Source organism: Oncorhynchus masou, chromosome 18 (genome assembly GCF_036934945.1).
Source record: "Oncorhynchus masou masou isolate Uvic2021 chromosome 18, UVic_Omas_1.1, whole genome shotgun sequence".
Taxonomy (NCBI): Eukaryota; Metazoa; Chordata; class Actinopteri; order Salmoniformes; family Salmonidae; genus Oncorhynchus; species Oncorhynchus masou.
The window spans coordinates 39,213,492-39,240,148 of NC_088229.1; the positions used below are offsets into that span (position 1 = coordinate 39,213,492).

Here is a 26,657-nt window from a genome sequence, read left to right on the forward strand (position 1 = left end):
TCACGCCACTGCCCTTCATAGCTTTATGTCTGTCACGCCACTGCCCTTCATAGCTTTATGTCTGTCACGCCACTGCCCTTCATAGCTTTATGTCTGTCACGCCACTGCCCTTCATAGCTTTATGTCTGTCACGCCACTGCCCTTCATAGCTTTATGTCTGTCACGCCACTGCCCTTCATAGCTTTATGTCTGTCACGCCACTGCCCTTCATAGCTTTATGTCTGTCACGCCACTGCCCTTCATAGCTTTATGTCTGTCACGCCACTGCCCTTCATAGCTTTATGTCTGTCACGCCACTGCCCCACGCCACTGCCCCACTGCCCTAGAATCTCCCATTTTAAAAGTAGACTCAGCGATATGACGTAGATGCAGAAAGTTAAAAAAAAACATAAGGGGTCAATTTCCGCAACAAATAAGAGAGTTAAAGCGCGAGGCTCAACTTCTCCACTGCTTTGGTGACCTGGCTACCATGCTGTGAACGGTGCGAAGCGAGAACCCGTGAACATGCGTGGATACTGTGTGTGACTGTGTGAGAGCGAAGTGTTGCATCTCGCTAATCTCAAATATCTCTGGTGCTGCTCATGGCAACATCACGTGGATATAGTACCCTATTTCTAACATTCTGGATAAGAAATGGAGTAGCAGATTATCATACCGTACATTACTGAGTTATACCCTGAAAGGGTTGGGTGGAGAGAATGAACTGGTCCAAATTCATTAGGCACCAAACAGAAGAAAACGGACTGAAATGGGGAGAGACTACCTGAACCTGTCCAATAAGAAACGTTCCTTTTCATTTTCCGTTGCGCAACGTTTTGAAACCACGTTCCCAAATGAGTAGAGCAGTCAACCTGATGGGCCCCAGGTTCCCACCAACACTCCCACATCCACGTCCATACATCAGCCCTGTCTCGCTTCTATCGACGGCCTCGTCTCTACAGGCAGACATAGCACTCAGGCAGTCTGTGTGTGATAACATCATCGCCTGGCACGGTGCCACGGTGTGACTGCCTGACAGTCCTGTCCCCTGTCCTTCCCTCCCCGGGCCCGGTCCTGGACTTCTCTGTCCCTGACCTGGCAGCCTAATCACTGGTCACTGAGAGGAGCAGGGTGGATGACAGATGTCTTAAAGCCAACAGTGGTCTGCAATGTTGTAATTACTGAGAGAGACACAGGTTAAATTAATAGGCCTACAGATCTCAAACACATGGCCCGGGGCCAAAAGTGGCCCACAAGCCAATTTAATATGGCCCGCTATGTTGTCATGGTTCATAGTTGTCATCGCCTACTATTATATCATTCTTGATTTCAATGCGTTTTAATTCAGCAGATACAGAGAAATCAACTGAGTTATTGCAGCCTACTGACAGCAACAATAAGGTTCTTTAGTTCTCTCAGTATATGAAGACTGTGGTGTGTTCAGATGACTAACTGATTATGTGCTACAATACAGTCTAGAGAGAAACCTTCCCCTTCATGACTCCCACATTATAAAACCATAATTGTAATATCCTGTAACAGGAGAACAGGCTGTGGCGATTGTGTTTCTCTCTGCTCTTTTCAATGCTTCTGCCGATTCCCCCTCACAGCCCAGGTTTCCAAGGAGACCTATAGAAAGGCCAAACAAACACTGAGCAGCAGACACGTCCTCTCCTCGCCTCAAGAGGTGATGTCATTGTGTTTACAGCAGCAGCGTGAATCCAGCCTGATTCACCCACATGAAAGAACGAGGGAAGCAAGCCTAAAGACAGCCTAAACCGCATGTTGGGGCCATCAAGGAATGCCCAGTGTGTGTGTTTGGGGGGAGGGGGGGGACTAAAGTCACAGGACTAAGGTCGAATCTTACTAAGCCGGCTCTGATGCTAGATGGATGTAACAGGGCGACTTGCAAACTATCCCGGACTAAAAAGGGAAACCCAGCCGTGAGCTGCCCAGTGACGCAAGCCGACCAGACAAGCAAAATGCTTTCTATGCAAGCTTTGAGGTAAGCAACACTGAACCATGTATGAGAGCACCAGCTGTTCCGGACGACTGTGTGATCTCGTGCTCTGTAGCCGATGTAAGACCTTTAAACAGGTTAACATTCGCAAGGCTGCGCGGCCAGACGGAATACCAGGACACTTTCTCAGAGCATGTGCTGACCAGCTGGCAAGTGTCTTCACAGACATTTTATCCCTGACACGATCTGCAATACCAACTTATTTCAAGCAGACCACGATAGTCCCTGTCCCAAGAACGCCAAGTTAACCTGCCTAAATTACTTTTGCTATGAAACACTTTGAAAGGCTGGTCAAGGCTCACATCAACACCATCATCCCAAAGATCCTGGACCCACTCAAATTCGCATACCGCCCAACATATCCACAGATGATGCCATCTCTATTGCACTCCACACTGCCCTCACCCACTGGGACAAAAGCAATACCTAATGTAAGAATGCTGTTCATTGACTACAGCACCAGCACCATAGTACCCTCCAAGCTCATCCCCAAGCTCTGGACCCTGGGACTGAACGCATCCCTCTGTAACTGGATCCTGGACTTCCTGACGGGCCGCTCCCAGGTGGGGAGGGTAGGCAACAACACATCCTCCACACTGATCATCAACACGGAGGCCCCTCAGGGGTGTGTGCTTAGTCCCCTCCTGTACTCTCTGTTAACCTACAACTGTGTGGCCGTGCACGACTCCAACACCATCATCAGGTTTGCTGACGACTCAACGGTTGTATGACTGATCACAGACGACGATGGGGCAGCCTATGGGGAGGTCAGAGACCTGGCAGTGAGGTGCAAGGACAAGAACCTCTCCCTCAACGTCAGCAAGACAAAGGATCTTATTTGTGGACTACAGGAAAGGGAGAGATGAGCACGCCACATCGGTAGGGCTGTAGTGGAGCGGGTCGAGAGTTTCAAGTTCCTCGGTGTCCACATACACACAGTTGTGAAAAGGGCATGACAGTGCCTATTTCCCCTCCGGAAGCTGAAAAGATTTGGCACAAACCCTCAAATTCTCAAGTTCTACAGCTGCACCATTGAGAGCATCTTGACTGGATACATCACCGGTTGGTATGGCAACTGAAGGGCACTCGACCGCAAGGCGCTACAGAGGGTGGTGAGTACGGCCGAGCTCCCCTGCCATCTAGAACCTCTATACCAGGCGGTGTCAGAGGAAGGGCCAAAATATTGTCAAAGACTCCAGTACCCCAAGTCATAGACTCTTCCAGACTTAGTATCAGTGCACCAAGTCTGGAACCAAAATTACCCTGAAATGCTTCTACCCCCAAGCCATATGACTGCTAAAGAAGACTGCTAAATAGCCAATCAAATGGCTACCCAGACTACCTACATTGTCCCTTTCTCTTGTACTGACTCTATGCACTCTCCAACACATTACATACAGTTGAAGTCAGAAGCTTACATACACCTTAGCCAAATACATTTAAACTCAGTTTTTCAGAATTCCTGACATTTAATCCTCGCAAAAAATACCTGTCTTCGGTCAGTTAAGGTCACCACTTTATTTTAAGAATGTGACATGTCAGAATAATAGTAGAGTGATTTATTCCAGCTTTTATTTCTTTCATCACATTCCCAGTGGGTCAGAAGTTTACATGCACTCAATTAGTATTTGGTAGCATTGCCTTTAAATAGTTGAACTTGGGTCAAACGTTTCGGGAAGCCTTCCACAAGCTTCCCACAATAAGTTGGATGAATTTTGGCCCATTCCTCCTGACAGAGCTGGTGTAACTGAGTCAGGCTTGTAGGCCTCTTTGCTCTCACACACTTTTTCAGTTCTTCTCACAAATGTTCTATGGAATTGAGGTCAGGGCTTTGTGATGGCCACTCCAATACCTTGACTTTGTTGTCTTTAAAGGTATTTTGCCACAACTTTGGAAGTATGCTTGGGGTCATGTCCATTTGGAAGACCCATTTGCGACCAAGCTTTAACTTCCTGACTGATGTCTTGAGATGTTGCTTCAATATATCCACATGATTTTCTTTCCTCATGATGCCATCTATTTTGTGAAGTGCACCAGTCCCTCCTGCAGCAAAGCACCCCCACAACATGATGCTGCCACCCCCGTGCTTCACGGTTGGGATGATGTTCTTCGGCTTGCAAGCCTCCCCCTTTTCTCTCCAAATATAACGATGGTGATTATGGCCAAACAGTTCTATTTTTGTTTCATCAGATCAGAGGACATTTCTCCAAAAAGTATGATCTTTGTCCCCATGTGCAGTTGCAAACTGTAGTCTGACTTTTTTTATGTTGGTTTTGGAGCAGTGGCTTCTACCTTGCTGAGCAGCCTTTCAGGTTATGTCGATATAGGACTCGTTTTACTGTGGATATAGATTTTTGTATCTGTTTCCTCCAGCATCTTCACAAGGTCCTTTGCTGTTGTTCTGGTATTGATTTGCACTTTTTGCACCAATGTACGTTCATCTTTAGGAGACATGCATGGTCCCATGGTGTTTATACTCCCATGGTGTTTATACTTGCGTACTATTGTTTGTACAGATGAACGTGGTACTTCAGGCATTTGGAAATTGCTCCCAAGGATGAACCAGACTTGTGGAGGTCTACAATTTGTTTTCTGAGGTCTTGGCTGATTTCTTTAGATTTTCCCATTATGTCAAGCAAAGAGGCACTGAGTTTGAAGGTAGGCCTTGAAATAAATCCACAGGTACACCTCCAATTGACTTAAATCATGTCAATTAGCCTATCAGAAGCTTCTAAAGCCATGACATAATTTTCTGGAATTTTCCAAGCTGCACAGTCAATTTAGTGTATGTAAACTTCTGACCCACTGGAATTGTGATACAGTGAGTTATAAGTGAAATAATCTGTCTGTAAACAACTTGTTAACAAGAAATTTGTTCAGTGGTTGAAAAACGAGTTTTAATGACTCCAACCGAAATGTTCCGACTTCAACTGTACCACGCTCACACATACTCGCACAAACACACTCGTTCACACTCCCCACATATGCTCCTGCTACTGTCTATTATCTAACCCGTTGCTTAGTCACTTTTACCCTACCTACTGTACATGTACATTGCTAACTCAATTGCCTCTTACCCTTGCACGTTCTCCCTGAATATAGCCAGCTTATTTTTTACCTGTTATCGTTATTCGTTATTCACGGGGTATTTATTCCTTGCAATTTTTGTGTATCTTTAACTCTGCATTGTTGTAATAGGACCCTTGAATAAGCATTAAACTGTTTGTCTACACCTGTTGTTCACAAAGCATGTGACAAATACAATTTGATTGGATTTGATTTTGTGCGTGTGTATTTTGACTGTACTGTAGCAGCGACCTACCAGAGCTGTGTCCGTCTCCTGTGTTTCCTGGGTCTGGTTGCGGTCAGTGCGGCTGTCACCCTCCTCCTTCTGACCTTTCACATCGCGCTCTGATTGGTCCCTAAAGTTGGGCTGCTGCATGCATGCATGGGCAAGTTAATGAAAAAAATAAAATAATAATAATAAAAAGAGGGGAAGACGAACAGAGGAGGAAGGGAAGGAAGAGGATGAGAGGAGACGTATTGGAGGGGGGGGGGGGGGTAGTGAATCGAAAAAAAACCAAATCAAAAAAGAGATAAAAACAATAGAACCAAAATGGACGATCCATAAGACACTTTCCAAATAATAAAAATGAACCTCACAGGACAAAGAAAAGTATGTAAAGGAAAAACAGCTTTTTCAGAGTGGTGTAGGACAGGGTGGAAAACAGAATCAAAACAATGAGGAGAAGTGCGAGCAACGGCTGGGGGGTTGGGGGAGGGGAGGGGAAGGGGGTGAAGGAGAGGGGATTACAATAATCAAAAGAGAGGAGAGAGGAAAAGGAAACAAGTGCAGAAAACGGCGATCACGGTGCCCATGCAGTGAGGGGGAGGGGGGGGGGAGAGATGGAGGGATGGGGGGAGAGATCGGACGGGGTTGGCACTCAGTAGGCCTCTAATGTAGCTTAATTAAAAGCATAGAACCAACTTTACTAGACTGACTTAAAGTTATATCCTAAACACTTGGCCTAGGTGTGCTGAGCTACATATAGTAAGTAATACAGTACAACTACTGAACGAGCAAACCAACCACTATTGATACACGGTTTGCTTCTGTCTTCATTCTCCTCCATTCTGAACCACACAGGCACGTCCTTGGCCTCTACAACATTCATTATCAGAATAACAGGGTACTCAACAAGTCTAATTCAATACGCTCTTTTATTTTACACCTTAATAACCCTACTCGCGCAGATACAGTACATTTACATGGCTATGACAATTGCCTCTTGATGTGTGTAAATAGACGGTGGTTTATGGTTTCTAGGATTTCCTTATCACCCTATCATGTCATGCAGCACAGCGGTGGCTGCATTTGAGGCCGGAGCTCTATGTACCATCTATAGCAGGCTGTAAGGCGTCAAAGCAGCATGCGTATCATGTGTACGTACTGGCAGCATTCTGTGCCAGGGAGAAACCATAGTGTGAGCTGGGATGGAGGAGGAGCATTAGTAAGCCGTAACGTGGTTCAAAGAGCAAACAGGACAGAAATAATAGATTTGTTACCAACAAAAAAAAGAGGATATAAAAATAAAAGGAAAGAAACACGATCGATAATAAAGGAGGGGTGGGAAGAGGAGGAGTCGGGGGGTTTGTTCTTACCTTCTGCTCTGCGGGGATCTCACCCGCCTGGTCGTCTGGAGGGCAGGGGTGACAGGCAGAGGGTGCACCCACCACAGAGTCCCCAGCCTCGGACAGTAGAGGCAGGGGGATGCCCCCTCCACCTGTGCCCTCCCTGAGGGGGTGGTGCCTAGGCTCTCAACCCGCTCCACAAAAGCCTGGAGCTGGGTGTGCAGTGCTCGCAGCCTGCCCGTCAGAGCCTCCACCAGGGGAAGATCCTGGAGCGCTGAGGGCTGGGCCTGCTGGCTTTTCTCTGGGACACATGGCTCTGCAGCCTCCCCGGAGGAGATCTTGCGGTAGAGGGAGATGGAAGGGCAGTTGGAGTCGGAGGCAGTCAGCAGCTGGATGGCTGTAGAGATTAGGCGGGCTTGGTCCCTCATGGCTAGCAGGGATTCACGGTCCTTCAGCCCCAGGGGGACAGGAAACCCAGTGAACGTCTTCTTCTCTCTCTCCTCCAGGGGCTCGTTCTCCCCTCCGATGGGGCCCTCGCGGTGAGCCTGGCTGGGGAGGCACTCAGCTGAGTCCCCTGCCTCTGCGTCGGTCTCCAGGGCGGGCCTGGAAGAGCTGTGGTAAGAGGCCAGGTCGCAGCGCTGCAGGTTGGACAGCAACACACGGTTCTCATACTGGAGCTTCTTCACTTTGCCGCTCAGATCCCCGATCTGGAGCCTGGCGGCCTGCAGCAGCTCCTCCTGGGGGGCCTCTGTGCTGATCAGAGCCCCCCCACCATGACCGTCCTCCAGGAGAGAGATGGACGAGGAGTCGTCCTGGTCTGGGTCCGACGCCAGCGGCAGCTCCGACTTGTAGCGGTTGATCTCGTTCATCAGCAGCTTGTTCTGCTCCTCCATCTCCAACAGCGAGCGCCGCAGCAGCTCCGCCTCCTCCTCGACAAACTGCAGGTGCCTCTGGAGCTCCATCACGTTCTCCAGACCTCCTCCTCCATGTCCTCCCATGCCGCCGACCCCCAGGCCTGGTGGCAGCTCCTGGCCCTTCATATCGTCCATCTCGGCACGCAGGCCGCGGTTCTCCACCTCCAGTTCCACAATGCGCCGGCTCAGCAGGTTGGCCTCCTCCTCCACCAGCTTCAGGTGAACTCTGACCTCGGCCTCGCGCGTGTGGGGCGAGTCGTTGACCTCCTCCACGGTGAGCGAGGCGTCTACATCGCCGTACATCGAACGGTACTTGGCCAGCTCCTCCCGCATTTCCTCGCTGTCCTTGGCCATCCTGGTCAGCTTCTTGCACATGAGCGCTGACTCCTCCTTGGCAAAGTGGAGCTGGCACTTGAGGTCAGAACTGTCCTCCTGCTGGCCACATAGACAGGTAGTTAGGAACACTGACAACACACTAACTAACTCACACACAAAAATACAAGATATCTCCAGCTAACATATCACAGAGAGAAAGACTATGAGGCCAAAATGACAAATGAAAAAAGTGAATTGTTTCTTTCTGTTAACATAATAGCTTGAACTCATCTGACATCCTCATGGTAACCCCAGCAAATAGTTAGACCAATGCAAAGTTATGGATTTTTTTAGGCAAAGTGGGGTAGGTGGATGCAACAACGGGAAGTCATGCACGCTGTATTACAGTGATATGACATGTGTGGTGGCTGGGGGCACTTAGGGACATTGGTGTATTTATAACAGACAGAAGCCATTTTGAATATTAAACCCACATTTATTTTGCAGAGGGTATTACTCAGATTCCCTTCCATTTATTATTTAACCAAGTGGCCCAAAATGATCCAGGCCCATTAAATAATACTTTGTGTTGTGTGATTTATTGGTTATAGACTATTTGCCAGAACATTAAACACAGTCTGGAGAGGGTTTATACTATTTACAGTACGTTTGCACTCCAATATTATAATATTAAGCATGAACCTCATCCCCACAGGAATGAAGGACGAGAGAGGCTTTTGACGTCCTCATTATACTAAAAACACCCCCCCCACACACACACACACACATTGTGTACCACCACAACCTCAACGTGAGAGAGAGAGAGGAGAGAGAGAGAGGAATGTGCGCAAAAGCTTGATCTGCTATTGTCAAACTAGTCAAACGTTGCGCTAACTTGGAAGTGTATCATCTCCTTCCCAGGTCGCGAAAGTGAGAACAATCAGTTTAACTGTCTCTGTAAGTCTGGGTTACCTGGGGAGACAGCTTCTTCTCTGGCTTGTTGTTTGGCCGAGCGCCTCGCTTCTTCAGAGAGTTCTGAAAATAGAGGGAAACACATGTATTGACAATAATTAGTATCAATCAATCAATCAACAAATCAAATTAACCAAGTGCTTTCACAGTAACCCAGCCTAGGCCCTAGACCCCCAAAGAGCATGCAGCAGCACATTGGCCAAGGCGTTATACAACATAATAATAATACCACCAATCTCCAAGCCTTCTCCCCCGCCACTCGCTCACCCAACTTGCCCCTGTCGCCCCCTTCACCCCTGCCACTTTACCCAGTTTATCATCACCATGGAGATGTTAATCCCCACAGTGACACTGATAGGGGTGTGGAGCTACAGTTGACCGCATTCCTGCTATGTAAACAGAGAGGAAGGGGTGGCGAGGGGGAGAGGGAGACAGAGATAGAGAAAGAAAGAAAGAAAGAAAGAAAGAGAAAGCTGAAGAGAGGAAGATAGTAAACTGAGATGAGACCATAAAGAGAGAAAAGGAACAGCGTTGCTAACGATAGCCAGCCCCTCCCGTTGGTCACCTGGGCTTCAGTACACGGAGTTAAATCCTAATAAATCCTAATTCCTACCAGAGTGCAGAGAGACACACACACACACACACACACACACACACACACACAGACAGACAGACAGACGTGCTGCAGTACAAGCTTATCTCGCCAAGGCGTTTCCATGGAAACTGGCTACTTTCTCTGCACTGAGCTGGCTGGTGAAAAAGGCAGGGATATCCACAGTCCATTCTGCTGTGTTTTATTAAATCAAGCTGAAAACAAACACGACCCTGCTACCACAGTACAGTATAGAGCCTTTAACACAGTGGACACATATGTACAGTATGCACACACACACACACACACACGCACAACATCCAGAACCAATTACCCCCCAGTGCAAAAAAATCCAGCTAGAGAGCAGAGTAACTAGATTGGATTTAAAGCGGTGCCGGTATAGCATAAAGAGATGCATCCAATCCTCAATCCCCATTTTGCGTTTGCTGACAATGTCAGTTTAGCTGGTGGCTGGTGGCTGAGAACCTTTAAATGGCGCTAAACTTCAAGGTAGAATCAATGGAGAGATACTGGAAGTATTGATCCCTGCCAAGTATCGCCCGACCTTGGGACACTTTTTTAAATTTTGTTTTGACCATTGGTTTCGACAGGCCAGCTGTAACAGGGATGTCGTGGTGCCACTGTGACATGGCAGGCTTACACCATTTTAACACAGAGCTAAACCCCAATACCCACTCATCTATAAAACACCTATAAGATACAAACATCTCACATAAAAAAGTTCTGTCCCCTTTACCTATTTTGTTATCTCCAGGGGTGTGACGGTTATTATCATGCAAAAGACTGCCGGTCTCACCGTAATTGACTGTTCATTAACACCTGTTATGGCTAGACGTTCCGCTAACTTCCAGTGAAATTACGGAGCCCGAAATTCAACTTAAATTATTAGAAATATTTCACTTTCATAAAATCACAGTGCAATACACCAAAATATAGCTTAACTTCTTGTTAATCCAGCCAACGTGTCAGATTTCCAAAAGGCTTTACGGCGAAAGCAAAACCAAGCGATTATCTGAAGACAGCGCCCCATCATATAAACACATCATACATCATATTTCAACCAAGCAGGTGTGACACGAAAGTCAGAAATAACGATATAATTCATGCCTTACCTTTGAAGATCTTCTTCTTCTGTTGGCACTCCAATATGTCCCAGAAACATCACAAATGGTCATTTTGTTCGATAAATTCCTTCTTTATATCCCCAAAATGTCAATTTATTTGGCGCGTTTGATTCAGAAATACACTGGTTCCAACTCGCCCAACATAACTACAAATGATCTAATAAGTTACCTGTAAACTTGGTCCAAACATTTCAAACAACTTTCCTAATCCAACTTTAGGTATCCTAAAACGTAAATAATCTATAAAATTTAAGACGGACTATACTGCGTTCAATAGCGGATAAAATCAAAGTGGAGTGAGCTACAGGTCGCGCGCACCAAACAAAAGAGTCTACTTGGCTTGACACTTAGAAAGTACAGCCGTACATCTTCATTTCTTAAAGGAAAAACATCAACCAATTTCTAAAGACTGTTGACATCTAGTGGAAGCCATAGGAACTGCAACCAGGTGCCTCATAAATCTAGTTTCCCATTAGAAAATCAATAAAAAACACAGTGACCTCAAATCTTTTTTGAATTTCAATTAATTTCAATTAAATCTTGTCTTTACTAATATGTCAAATTAGTTTAGATTTAGAATGGCCCATTATCAGGCTCGGGCTCCCGAGTGGTGCAGTGGTCTAAGGCACTGCATCTCAGTGCAAGAGGCATCACTGCAGTCCCTGGTTTGAATCCAGGCTGCATCACATCTGACCGTGATTGGGAGTCCCATAGGGCGGTGCACAATTGGCACAGCGTCGTCCGGGGTAGGCCATCATTGTAAATGAAAATCTGTTCTTAACTGACTTGCCTAGTTAAATAAAAAAACATGCACTTACATAACGAATTGGAGGCTGCACACTTTCCAACCAGTCCATTCTATAGGCTACTTCGGTTTTATAGAGGAGCTGTGCTTCATATGATCAGCCGAGAAATAATTATAACAACACTTATTTCACTCCATTCACTCCATCAACCACTGTTTGAGGAGTATGATCTCGCAGCGCGACAGCTGATATTTCGCCCAAACTCTGTATGCCATAGGCTCTCCAACCCTGTTCCTGCAGTTACCCAGTGCTTAATTTGGGAAAACAAGTGAAATCTGTTCGGGAACATCGATAGTAACATGTTTTTCACAACTAAACATATTTCACTAAACTGTTGACAGCCCTTCGCGCGCTCTAGAAGGGAATAAAGGAGAGGAGATGGAAACGCACAGTGGTGAGATATTCTGCATAGCTAAAGGTAATGTGTCACCCAATTAATTATGAAAATATAAAATGACCTATCACTAGGCTATTCTAAATCAAATAGAAATTTGCTAATTGTACTAACTGTAAGCCGCCCTGCACAATCAATGAAACAACAGCATCGCCTAGCTAGACTATCCATTCTCTCCCAGACTCATGAATATACATTCTGGAGCATGCAATAAGATAACCAGTCCATTTAGTTTGCATAAAAATACCGTCCACACTCGAAGGCAATTACTCAAATGTGTTTAATTTTGGAGTATAGGCTAGACCAATTATGCACCAAAGACATCTTAAATCAGTTTTGTTGTATGTTTTTCTCCCAGGCGTAATATGCATTAGTCTTTGTACAATGTCATTTTCCCCAGGATTGCGCTCATAATAAGCCTATGTGTACGGGAGTTTTTAATTCATCTTCACTCCGTCCATTTCGTTGTTAGGCTTTGAAACAACACCCACAACAACCATGTTTTACTCTGTTTAAACCTGCTGTTGAACTTCTTTCTTCAAATTGATCATCACAGCAAGGTGATTCTAACATTTTCACAAGTATGATAGCCATACTGTTTTGATAAGTGTTTGATGCGATTTTCGATCCCCTATGCATTGATGTCAGAGTGGTTAGAGGGGCAATAGAGCCCTGAGTACCAGGCCATTAGCGACCTGATGGTTGTTAGCAAGTTTGGTACTACCAAAGCATGTCCAGAGTGCATAAAAGGAGATTACCTTGACTCAACGGGCACATGGACTTTTACTGCGGTCATGACTCATGACTGCAGGTGTGGCGGTAATATGGTCACCCCAATAGCTGTATCAAATATCAATCATTTTCACACTCAAAAAGGTTTCTCCTATGGGGACAGTCGAAGAACCCTTTTGGAACCTTTAAAAAGAAAAGAGTGTAGGGTGTAATTTGGGACACAGCCTTCCTGCTCTGCAATCTCACACCCACAAAACAAAACCAGACAAAATTCCACCCGCTCTGCCAGGTTGATGTAATCGTCCGGCGCTCTCTGTGCAACAGCTACGTGTCATTCAGAACACAAGGCCACTCACACAAACAACGCAGGGCTGACTCAACCTCAGTAAAACACAGAGGCAGAACCGGGACAACATCAGGGAGATGAGGTTTGAAATGATGTCTCTGTACACTGTAAATGGGTCACCGTGAATTTAACAGTAGCTCACAGGCTACTTGATGGCAAGTAAAAATCTGTATTTCATATTATAGTACACTTACTGTAATATAAGTACGGTATAAAAGCAAATACTGTGTAAAAAAAAAGTTAATGCTACCATAATCTGAATTAATTAATTAATGGATTAATGAAATTCATTGAGGGGAGGGCTTTGTATTTCACACTATTTTACTCTAATTACAAGGGATTGGTGCAAGCAGATTTGCTGCTAAAGTGTTTACACATTATAGAATGTGAATGAATATTTAGTGTTTTATGTCACTTGTACATCTAGAGGCCTTAACAAAAGCTTCCAAACAGGTGGCAAATACAGGGCAAAACAGACCAGAAAGACATGGAAAAATGGTAAACCATTTAAAGTTGAAGAATTCCTGCCACTCCAATCTGTCCCCTATACAGTTTAAATTCATGGGTCTCTATAACCACATAAGAGTTAAAAATGGGTACATCATTCTCACTCACAGGTGCAACAAATGTAGCCTCTTATAAGGCATGCCTCAAAATATGTTAATGATCCAGCAACAACAATACCATCCACCCACTAGTGGTCAAAAGGTTTTCAGCCCTCTAAAGATACGGTACTGTATTCTATAGAGTGGAATGACAGAGCCATTCAAAATACCGCAATTTTCCCACAATGCAACATCATTTACAATACGCAGTAAAACATTTGAGTTTTTTTACTGTTGATAATATCTAAAACTACAATTTTCTTTTCCAGTGCATGTAAAGTGGTGCCAGTCCAAGTCTGCCTGTGTCATGCCTAAACACACCTGCACAATACACAGTTAAAGACATGCACGTGCACACACATACAGATGCGTGCACGCACACACACCCTATCCCCAGCAAAAAAACATGAGCATTCAATGGCATGTGTCTGTGCTATCTGATAACATGGTTCTGTGTGTGTATGTCAACAGGCTGTAACTCTAGTGGTTTGGGCTGGGTAACCAGAGGCCTGGAGGGGGTAGGTTGGTAGGCTGATCCCTGGCTGGATGTCTCTCTCCTGCGAGAGAGAGGTCGAGACGTGTAGGTCCCCCTTAGACATGTGAAATTGCATTTTCACTAGTAAAATAGCTGTTTTCACACGCTGATGTTAAAATTCACCCGTTGAAACCATATTTTGACATGTATTACATTTAGAGTTCACATGTTAACGCCACCTTTTCACGTGAGGATAAGAACATGTTTTCACCTCGCATATGTGAATTGCCGTTTCAAATGTGACATTTTTGGTATCGCATGTTCAAAACTTTCATGTGGAAATCGGGATGTGTAGTTTCACGTGGAAAACATTCACATGTGAAAAGCTCACTTTCACATGTGGAATTGCAAGTTCACGTGTGAAAAACATTCCGTTTCATGTGAAAAACTTCCACATGATTGTTTTTCACAACTGAGCTTGCAATTCCACATGTGAAAGTGAAAATCGAATTGGCAGTTTCATGTTTAAGAAAACTCCACGTGAATATCTCACTTTCACATGTGGAATTGCAGGTTCACGTGTGGGGTTTAAAGTAACGTTATGGTGTGAAAAGATGGTGTTAGCATGTTGCATTAGCAATGTTTCCAATGGTAGAATGAGGGTGACCACATCTAAAAAGACCAAGACGGGAACGATTTAGCGGGAAAATTTGTGAAACAGAGGATAAACTTTTTTAAGGGGCAGGTTCATAAATGCTGCAAATAGATCATATTTGTTTTTATCAGTCATGGAAATAAAAGCGATGAAAACATGTTTGATCGTTATTTAAAAAGATGGAGTACAAAGCCATAGGATGAAAAATACCGGAGTTTTGCTGCAGGTACTACCGACAGGTGCTAGCTAACGCTACCTAGCAATTTAAAAAAACATCTATTAGATCATTCTATTTAAAACAATTACAAATGGATACTTGGGGTCACAGTATCAATATAATATTGTCCAAAATATTGTTGCGATATTCATAGATTTCCCCCATCACTAGTTATTATATGGTGCAATCCTCTAGTGAGCGAGTTACTTTTGTGACATTAATATTAAGCAAAACTTCTGAAGTCGAGAACACAATTCTTAGTATGGCAAACAAAATAATGATATCGAAAGCAAAACATAAACCTTAAAAGTCTTGATGGCAAAACAAAATATTGCAAGAAGGTCATTCAAATCTGTGAGAACAAATTAACGTAAATGGATGCAAAAATAGTTTTCCGTAAAAACATTTTGTGTAACGCTATTAAATAGAAACGCCTCCCTCTTTCCTGCAATTTTCCCTCTATTTGGTTATATTACCCTTGGCCTTTGCTTTCACTGCCTTTGTTTGGTACGTTCATTCCAGCAGCAGAGCACCCGGTATCCCACTGCTGGTTTGCCTCTGAAGCTAAGGGACTATTTAGGTCCTGGTTGGTCCCTAGATGGGACACAGGAAGTATGGAAAAAAATGCACATGTGGGGGGAAATATAATTCACATGATATGTTCACAAGTGTGTTGAAAAACCATGTGTTTTTTTGTAGTAAGGCTCCGGCCTGGCCATCATGCCTGCACACTTAAGCCCAGTACAGCTCTGCTTGGCTTTGCCCTACAGTGTAAATCAGGAAACACTTAAGCCCAGTACAGCTCTGCTTGGCTTTGCCAGACTGGACTTGGGAAATAACGCCTGGGGCAGAGAAAAGGACGGAGACGCTGTTACACAACCTCACAGTCCAGAGCTTGGAAAGATTTAACTTGTGCAACAATGAATGTTAGGATAGGAACAGACATCATCGCAACACTAATGTGGGTTTACTGGATTTGGTGGACATCTGATGGCACACACACACACACACACACACACACACACACACACACACACACACACACACACACACACACACACACACACACACACACACACACAGATGTAGGATCTTCATTTCAGACAGTTTGCGACAGAAGGAAAAGAATCCTGCAGCAAAAGGAAATGTGAATAATTACGTGGATTATAATTGATTATAATTAATGAAAAACAGAGGAAGAGAGAGGAGTGTAGGTGTGGGAGAGAGTAATAATGAGAGAGAGAGAGTAAGAGAGAGAGGGTGAGAGTGTGGGATATGCTGACTAGTTAATAATGGAGAGTAATAGTGTGCAACAGTTGAGGCTGCTGAGGGGAGAATGGCATCAAACGTATTTGATACCGTTCCACCAATTCCGCTCCAGCCATTACCACGACCATGTCCTCCCCAATTAAGGTGCCACCAACCCTGGCATGCCTAGATAGACGAGGGGTCATGACTCTGGTGGCGGCTCGACCAGACTGTCAGGCACTTAAACAATGGATCGCTCCGCCAGCCCGGAACATAATCACACAGAACTACTACTTCGGTCTGCACCCAAGGCAACCAACACAACCATCACACAATATGGCTTTGTCACATTACTACACCATTCAATACGGCGGAAGCATGAAACAAAGGGAGCAATAAAAGTGTCATAAAATTAGAAATATGAATATCCAAATCGGTAGGATTATTAAAAAGCAATCGATGCAATTCTAGTCGTAACATCAAATGGTGTTATTGCAGTAATGGAGGAGGCACTTTCTAAATAAATGACATCTTTATTCTATCTGCACTCCAAAGAGGGAAGTGAAGTAGAATAGTATATTTGCATGACACTTCCCAGAGTGCTATAGCAGAACTGTGGGTGATGTGAGTGGAGATGACAACAACACCAGACAATACTTTGCTTTTGGTCAAATCCAAAGAACAATCAAAGGTGGTCGGATCAACCCGAGTTTGAGATCCAGTGGGTGGAGATATGTCTCTTTGTTACCAAACTCACTGCTGCTCACTTTCAGACATTGTAGGAAGGCTGTGGGACAGAAGAGTGTGGTTGGTTGGTCTGACCCTGTGTGTCCACTGGTTAAATATCTTTCTGAAAGTTTGTTATTAATATGATTGATCAATTTCAAGTAGAGCAAACAGAGTAATGTGTGTGTGTGTTTCTGTCTGTTGGTGTGTCAGTCTGTGTGCAGTGTTAGAGTTTAGAGAAAGCGTAGAGTCTGTGCAACAATGAGTTGAGGAGAGAGAGCGGAAGGTGGGAGGGAGAGAGGGAGGAGGGGTCTGTAGATGCCCTCTAAAGCCTGTCAGCAGAGCAAAATCCAGGGAGACACAGCCTAAACACCAGCACTCCCTCTGTCTCAGTCCCTCCTCTCCTACTATTGTCCTTTTACTGCACTCACAATGGACCAGCAGCACAACCCCAAATCTACATACACAGAGTCCCCGGAACCAAATGTAATCCACAAATCAAATCAAAGTTTATTGGTTACATACACAGATTTGCAGGTGCAGCAAAATGCTTTGTTACAAGCTCCAACAGTGCAGTAATTACCTAGCAATAAAAAACAATACACAAAAACCCCCAAAATACAAAATAAATAGATGAAGAAATATCAGAAGGAGCAAAAATAAATATTCTGTATATACACATAATGTACACCTATACACACACAGTATACAGTGGGGCAAAAAAAGTATTTACTCAGCCACCAATTGTGCAAGTTCTCCCACTTAAAAAGATGAGAGAGGCCTGTAATTTTCATCATAGGTACACCACAACTATGGCAGACAAAGTGAGAAAAAAAATCCAGAAAATCACATTGTAGGATATTTAATGAATTTATTTGCAAATTATGGTGGAAAATAAGTATTTGGTAAATAACAAAAGTTACCTCAATACTTTGTTATACACCCTTTGGTGGCAATGAAAGAGGTCAAATGTTTTCTGTAAGTCTTCACAAGGTTTTCATACACTGTTGCTGGTATTTTGGCCCATTCCTCCATGCAGATCTCCTCTAGAGCAGTGATATTTTGGGGCTGTTGCTTGGCAACACAGACTTTCAACTCCCTCCAAAGATTTTCTATGGGGTTGAGGTCTAGAGACTGGCTAGGCCACTCCAGGACCTTGAAATACTTCTTACGAAGCCACTCCTTTGTTGCCCGGGCGGTGTGTTTGGGATCATTGTCATGCTGAAAGACCCAGCCACGTTTCATCTTCAATGCCCTTGCTGATGGAAGAAGGTTTTCACTCAAAATCTCACAATACATGGCCCCATTCATTCTTTCCTTTACACGGATCAGTCGTCCTGGTCCCTTTGCAGAAAAACAGCCCCAAAGCATGATGTTTCCACCCCCATGCTTCACAGTAGGTATGGTGTTCTTTGGATGCAACTCAGCCATATGACATTCTCCCAATCTTCTTTTGAATCATCCAAATGCTCTCTAGCAAACTTCAGACAGGCCTGGACATGTACTGGCTTAAGCAGGGGGACACGTCTGGCACTGCAGGATTTGAGTCCCTGGCGGCGTAGTGTGTTACTGATGGTAGGCTTTGTTACTTTGGTCCCAGCTCTCTGCAGGTCATTCACTAGGTCCCCCGTGTGGTTCTGGGATTTTTGCTCACCGTTCTTGTGATCATTTTGACCCCACGGGGTGAGATCTTGCGTGGAGCCCCAGATCGAGGGAGATTATCAGTGGTCTTGTATGTCTTCCATTTCCTAATAATTGCTCCCACAGTTTATTTCTTCAAACCAAGCTGCTTACCTATTGCAGATTCAGTCTTCCCAGCCTAGTGCAGGTCTACAATTTTGTTTCTGGTGTCCTTTGACAGCTCTTTGGTCTTGGCCATAGTGGAGTTTGGAGTGTGACTGTTTGAGGTTGTGGACAGGTGTCATTTATACTGATAACAAGTTCAAACAGGTGCCATTAATACAGGTAACGAGTGGAGGACAGAGGAGCCTCTTAAAGAAGAAGTTACAGGTCTGTGAGAGCCAGAAATCTTGCTTGTTTGTAAGTGAACAAATACTTATTTTCAACCATAATTTGCAAATAAATTCATAAAAATCTACAATGTGATTTTCTGGATTATTTTTTCTCATTTTGTCTGTCATAAGTTGAAGTGTACCTATGATGAAAATTACAGGCCTCTCTATCATCTTTTTAAGTGGGAGAACATGCACAATTGGTGGCTGACTAAATACTTTTTTGCCCCACTGTACTACCCACCACTGCGACCTGTACGCTCTCGTTGGCTGGCCCTCGCTTCATACTCGTCGCCAAACCCACTGGCTACAGGTTATCTACAAGTCTCTGCTCGTTAAAGCCCCATCCTATCTCAGCTCGCTGGTCACCATAGCAGCACCCACTCGTAGCACACGCTCCAGCAGGTATATCTAACTGGTCACCCCCAAATCCAATTCCTCCTTTGGTCGCCTTTCCTTCCAGTTCTCTGCTGCCACTGACTGGAATGAACTGCAAAAATCACTGAAGCTGGAGATTCCCATCTCCCTCCCTAGCTCACTACCTCAGTAAATAAGAACCAGCTGTCAGAGCAGCTCACAGATCACTGCACCTGTTCATACCCAATCTTTATACAGCCCATCTATCTACCTCATTCCCATACTGTATTTATTTATTTTGCTCCTTTTGCACCACAGTATCTCTACTTGCACATCCATCTTTTGCACATCTACCATTCCAGTGTTTAATTTCCATATTGTAATTACTTCGCCACCATGGCCTATTTATTGCCTCAACTCCCTTATTTGACCTCATTTGAACTCACTGTATATAGAATTTGTTTTCTTTTGTTCTACTGTATTATTATTATTGACTGTGTGTTTTGTTTATTCCATGTGTAAATCTGTGTTGTTGTGTGTTGAACTGCTATGCTTTATCTTAGCCAGGGCGCAATTGTAAATGAGAACTTGTTCTCAACTAGCCTACCTGGTTAAATAAAGGTGAAATAAGAAAATAAAAAAAGGATCTGATGATATAAGCCGAAGTCTATATTGTGTTTTTACCTAAGTCTTTATGGTGTTAGTGTGCTTTAATATTTTCCTAAGTGTAGGCTACAACTTTTAACACTTAAAGTTAATAGTTGAGTTAAGTCTTAAAAGACAAGAAAAAGAAAAGACAAGTTTTTAGTTTTTTTCAGCACTACCTCCACATGTGTTTCAATGTAATTTCTTTGAGACGGGTGGGTCTAAGGCTTTAGAGGGTGTGAACGATGCAACATGGGCGTAAACAAAGAGCAGCACTGTAGCTGTTCAATGTGAAAGGTTATCTTTATTTCTCAACAATAGGCTATTTAATACTGTTAGTGGTTTGCCTAATGGGGGAAATTGATGAGGTGATGTTCAGAGTATCCATTTAGTCAATTTGGTTCATATATTTTCTAAATATATTTCCCAAGGATTAAAGTAGAGCAAGTGTGAAAATCGCAGCAAAATGTTTGAATGCCTTTTTGTCCTAAATGGGATTATAAATCTAGCAACTTTGAAAGCAGCAGCATCACTTCCCGATGTTTCCTCCAACTACAGTGTATGATATTCCACTTTTAAGCTCTGAGTCTGTACTTTTATTCAATAAAACAATACACAATTTAACATTTTGGAACAAAAGACCCGAAAAGAGATGGTCGGTCACAAATAGCCAATTTCTGCATCCTCACAAACATGCTGGATGTAGCTGAAAGCTGACGTTTAGCTGAACCATAGCTAAATAGGAGTTATTGGGCTTACACCAGCTACCGTATTAAAGTCATCGTAGAACAAACCAGACTTCATTTGATCAATATCATGGAAGTCATTATATGAGGTAAAAGCAAATTGTGACTGAATAGGTTAATAATAGCCTGGAGACTTGCTTCTTCTCTGAACTCAGTTTCCACTAGATAGCACAGCCACAAAGGCAACACTGGCTACATTGTAAAGATTTATGAAAACAAAAAGTTGCCTAATGGTCTTCATTTAAGGTTAGGGTTAGGCATAAGGTTAGCTGTGTGGCTAGGGTTAGGTTTAAAAACAGATTTTAAGAAGATACATTTTAGAAAAGGAAGGGGTGTATGACCGTGGCTGTGGTAACTAGTGACGATGCTGGATGTCGATGGCGGTTCAGTGCAGTCAAGCAAAAATGCACTATTTAGATTTAAAATTACAGTGACATTTCCAGAATGTAACAGGCCGTTACTGCAATGTCAGGTAAAAACTCAATAAAACAAGTCTCCAAAATAAAGAAAGGGTCTATACATTTCAGCTGTTTCAAAAACATTGCTATTACAGTTTTTACCGTCAGGAGTGTTAGCTCAACGAGACAATTCTGTTTACGCTGCCCTGCTTAGAGGGGGGCAATTTTAGGGCCTGTGTCGTGCGGTCGAGAAGTGACAGGTTTGCAAGTTTACATTGCAGTATATGCATAGGCGAGGGTATTTTTGCGGAAAGTCTATTAAGTGTGAATACCTAAGAAAGGAGCTCTGCAGGTGTAGAGAGAGAGAGAGAGAGATCGAGCAAAGGTACAGGGAGGGATGTATTCTGGGTGACAAATGAGAGAGGGAGAAGTGGGGGATATAAAGCCAGTCTGCATAGGAAAGGAGAGTAAGAGAGGGAAGGGAGAAGGAAGAGAGGAGGGATGAGAAGAATGAGTATTTAAGTATTTAAACTACAGTGAATGTTCGATTCAGAGTTTGGGGGGGGGGGGTTATCCCACCACCTCCACCGCAAACCTTAATGGGTTCCCTTGACAACCGCTTGTGCACTCCCTCGTTCAGTTTCTGACAGTAGAGGCCAACAAAACAAGTTGGTGGAAGATGGAGGGTGGAGGATGGGAGGGAAAAAACATGGACGACAGGAAATCCCTATTGACATGAGACAGATCCACTCTTCAAAAACCAATGGAAATAACAACCAACGCAAGAACACCCCCTCCTGCCCTCTCTTTTACGTCAAACTGGGAATGAGGGATGGGCATTAGAAAATATTTTACTAATTCAAATAATATCATGTAAAAAAATGGATATCTGGATAGTTGAAATACTAAAAAGAACAAATTTGCTCTCGAGTCTCTCCACCGTACAATGACGCAATTGGCAGAGGTAAACAGTGGACAGTCTTTTCTCCACTAGTTTGGCTCCCGACAACAGCGAAAGAGAAGTCTGCTTTTCCCCACGATAGAACAGATTCTCTTACAGAAAGGTTTTCTGGTGAGTATTTGCCATTGATCTGTGTCAGGCCTTGTGCAAACTCCGCTAGGCACCTGTAATTGCTATTGGGAGGGGGTAAAATAATACCGATGTCAGGCTCGCCTGTAGGCCTAAAAGCGCAGCAGAAGTTCAATGCACTGTTATAAAAACTACATTCAAAAGTTTGTCGTTTTATTAAACTAAGAATTTCAAATGTCATGGTATATCCTTGTCATTCATGGTATAAAAATGCCACATTGTATTTAAAACAAATTCTACATGAACGCTCAAGCAATAGAATACCAACGTCCTTTCGGGTTAGCCGGATATTCGATTAACATTATTGCACACACTATATTTTCTAATGATGTATTTACCAGTATACTAAACACATAGGCCTGACAGATATATACAAATACACATCCTGAAAATCTGTTCTGTACATCCAGACAATACAAAATCATTGAGGTAGGACCTGGACAGTCATTCACTTCACCCCTCTACCCCTCACCCCCTTCTATTCAGCATATCTTGGCTTTACTGTACATGCAGGGCCGGCCCTGGGCATAAGCAACATAGGCATTATTTGGGGGGGGGGGGGGGGGGCCTCAGTCCCGTTAGAATAGTAGAATCTCTAAATGTGGCTGTGTCAGCAGTTTTCCACTTGTTATGCTAGTCAATCAATTAGCCCACATCAGCACTTTTATTTTGATGAGTAAAGTTAGTCTCCCAGGCTATCTAAACTTGTTGTAATCATGTCCAAATTGCCCAGGGGCCCTGACCTCCAGGGGGCCCCCCATTGATTTTGTTATATCACTCTCACTCGGATACAGTATCATATTAACATGGCATAAGTCATGGCAAAATGTGTAGAATTTCAGGAGATTGTCTTTAAAACTGAAAACAAGTTATCTTTGCCCCATGGAAAAAGGTGTAGAATTGCAGGAAATTAACTACAAAACTTAACATGTTTCTCTCCGGCGTCCAGAGGGGGGCCTCGAAAATCTTTTGCCTAGAGCCCCCTAAAGGCTAGGGGCCGTTCTGTGCACATGTCCATTGTCTACACAAGGAGCTAGCAGATTGGCCAGCTCCAGAAAGCCTGATCCCTTCTGCAGGCAACACTCCCACCCCCTCCTTCTCTCTCCCTCTCCTCCCCCTCTCTCGCTCTCTCACTCTTAACACGGAATCACAGCACGCACCCATATACCATCCCAAACAAACAGACCCTGTTACAACCCTAAAAATAGACCCCCATCTTTGACAACAGAGCCCCCTCGCCCCTCTGTAGCCATCCTCCACACCACCCACGTAGAGCAGCAGTGACATGATGCTTCTGAGACTGGGAGAGAGAGGAGCAGTGTTCATGACGAGGTGATTGGACGTGTTGCAATTAGCACTGTGAAACACTGTTATAATGGTGCCCGGGGGCATATAGGGGTTGAGTGGCCAGAGTGAGGGACTTGTTTCTGAGCCAGAGGGGAAACAGCATGTTGACTAGCTTTATTAGTTTAGATAAAGAGTCGACTCCAGAGTGCAGAGGAGAGGAGGTCATTTCTAGGCCGCGATAGAAGGACGTTGAACGGTGGAAAGAGTGTCTTTGGTTGTATCATGTTGACCAAGTCACGGTCACAATAACACTTTGCAAATTGGCCCATTAGAATCCATGCACCGTGGAACAAAAGGTAGATAAAAGAAAGGATTGAAGTGAAGGCGTTATCCCTCCATCTGACTGCCCTTTCGATGAGTGTCACAAACAGCCCCACAAAGACTAGGATCAAACCCAGCTGAGCCCCCGACGTCCCCCCCCCTTTCATCTCTCCCTTTAATGTGCTGAAGCCAACGTCACTTCTAGGTGGACGTCCCAAATGGCACTCTATTCTGTATGGGCTCTGGTCTAAAATAGTGCGTTATATAGGGAATAGGCTGCCATTTGGGACGAACACCCTGGGTCCTGCCCTGACTGCTTTGACTGCCATTTAACTACCAGTAACGGCCAAAAACGTTGGGGATTTTACTGTTTGTCTACTGGAAATTAAACATTACACGAATCGCTCTCTCAAACCTCTTTTCATCAAACACTTTCCTGGAGACATGACTTGTGTAATCCAGGCAATCTCCCCTTTCTGACAGGACATCAACGTTGAAATGGGAAATTGATGAAACGTAACTTTAATGCAATTGTCTCTCATGGCACATTTCTGTTATGACCTTGTGTAGTTGCTCCCTGCTCGGCTCTAAACGCAGGCGGTACACTCCCACACGGAGAGGGGGAAGAGAGAGAGACAGAGACAGAGAGAGACACACACAGGGAGCAAAATAGAGAAAGAGGGACGGAATGATTGAAATGAGAAATCATAAATAAGTAACAAAAGAAAACAAAGCCATCTGTACGTGCTCTTCCCACCTGCAGTAGAAACATGGATAATTACACACAGGTGTGGGCGAATCAAATTTACCCACCAAAACATGTTTCTCATTATTCTAACCAAAATGGCAGCCACCGAGTCAATACAGACTATGGCTGCATTTCAAACTCATAAAAGACACACCCTCGTCCACTTACCCTCGCCTTATGCCCTTGGGGGAATCCCCGTCGCCATCTTGGAGGGCGGTCCAAATGATTAGCCAAGCAAGGGAAGTTTGCAACGTAAGCCCCCCAGCCCTTGTTTTTAGTCGAGTTTGCGAGTGTACAATTATGTTCACCCCGGGGCCTGAAACTCCCCATAATTCAATTTGCGACGATTGTACATCTGCTAAGAAAAGTCAGCGAAAACTTAACTTAAAAACAACATAAATGGAGAAGTCAACATACAAATGTAAGTAAAAACGAATGCAAATGAGTTAGAAATGGTGCTACTAATGCACATGACGGCACAAACACGCCTCGTAAAAAGTAAATATGTTTTTGTTTGGTTATCTTTTGGAAATTGTAGAAATAAAACATTTTCCTTCTTCAGAAGTTCCAGCTAGGCAGGCTAACACTAGTTAGCTAATGCATTTGCTAGCTATCATACAGTTGGTGTATATTAATAATTCTATATTTAATATAAGTAGACATGCACTCAGAATTGACTGTAGCACATATAAATCACCCACAAGCCACCGGTGGCAGAAAACACAATCATCGCAGGATGAGGGGGGGGGGGGGGTCTACTCTTCAGACGTCATGATACGTCATCAGAAATGTCCATTTAACTTGAGAGCTGGGGTGATAGGGTGTGTCGTTCAAGTGTTAGGACTGCAGCTAGTGTCCTGCTGATTTAAGGATGGATAACTCCAGTTCTCAGGGGCCTGACTGGTGTCCCACTTTTGCCCCAGCTGACACACCTGACTCCAATAATCAACTAATCATCATCTTCAGTTTAGAATGCAATTAGTTTAAATCAGCTGTGTTTGCTAGGGATGGGGGGAAAGTGTCACGCCACTCCGGCATGGGGACTTGAGTTGCCCATCCCTGCTCTGATGGAACGACAGGGAAACATACATCTGATACCATTGTTATGATGGGGAGTGGGAAAACAAGAAATATGTCAGGCCTGATATTACACATTTCTGACACAGAATTCTGGCAGTAGAGGAGTAAAAAAGTAACATTTTAGCCTTATTTTACCTAGTAAGTTGACTGAGAACACATTCTCATTTACAGCAATAACCTGGGAAATAGTTACAGGAGGGGGGGATGATGAGCAAATTGGAAGCTAGATGATTAGGTGGCCATCATGCTATGAGGACCAGATTGGAAATGTAACCACGACACCAGGTTTAACACCCCTACTCTTACAATAAGTGCCAAGGGATCTTTAGTGACCACAGAGAGTCAGGACACCTGTTTAATGTCCCATCTGAAAGACGGCACCCTACACCAGGCAATATCCCAAATCAATGCCCTGGGACAGCATATACATATATCTTTTAAAGAAAGAGTGCCTCCTACTGGCCCTCCAACAACACTTCCAGCAGCGTCTGGTCTCCCATCCAGGTACTGACCAGGACCAACCTTGCTTCGCTTCAGAGGCAAGCCAGCAGTGGGATGCAGGATGGTGTGCTGCTGGCATTACTAGGCCACTCAGCTCAGAGCAGAATGTAGTCAATTAGATATTTCATTTCAGAGCGGCAGATACTGGGTAGTGTGGAAAGGTTCTCTCTCTATTGCTCCGTCTCTCTCGACTGGGATGAGAGATAGCAAAATAAGTCAAATCAGCTTTCAAAGTCAAATCAGAACTGGGAGGCCAGTTTGACCCAGTTAACATCCCTCCTCCCCCCCCCCCCACCTGGCACCTCGCCTGCTTTTGGATGTGTGTTTAAAAGGGCTATCCATCAAATGCCTGTCTGCCTTTACTGTCTATTAAGAGTTACTGAGGAGTAGAGGCAGGAGGAGACAAGACCTAAACAGTATATATCCCAACTGTCCCATAGACAAGACACCGTCTCTCCTCTCCTCAACTCTCCTTTCAATAGAATTCAGTTAAGGAGCATGTGCCTCTCGCGCCCCTGCTCTCGCTCGTTAGAAGAATCTGGAGCACCTGACGCTCATTAAGCCGTCAGTTAGCTGGTCGCTAACGGAGACAGACGCTCAGCCGAAGGAGAGGGGCGCGACAGTCCCCTGCATTCCCCTCATAGCTCACCTCATCTCTTCATTAAGCCTCCTACACAACAACAACAGTGGCAACGGGTC

General features: G+C 44.3%; 1 protein-coding gene across 1 annotated transcript in view; it reads right to left on the minus strand.

Annotated features, from left to right (window-relative positions):
- Positions 1–26,657, minus strand: part of LOC135504561 (microtubule cross-linking factor 2-like) — a 65,353-nt gene that overhangs the window by 13,083 nt on the left and 25,613 nt on the right. The window contains 4 exon segments of the mRNA XM_064923266.1: positions 5,322–5,435; positions 6,662–6,768; positions 6,771–7,980; positions 8,833–8,895. Of these exon segments, the coding sequence (XP_064779338.1) occupies positions 5,322–5,435; positions 6,662–6,768; positions 6,771–7,980; positions 8,833–8,895 (1,494 nt within the window).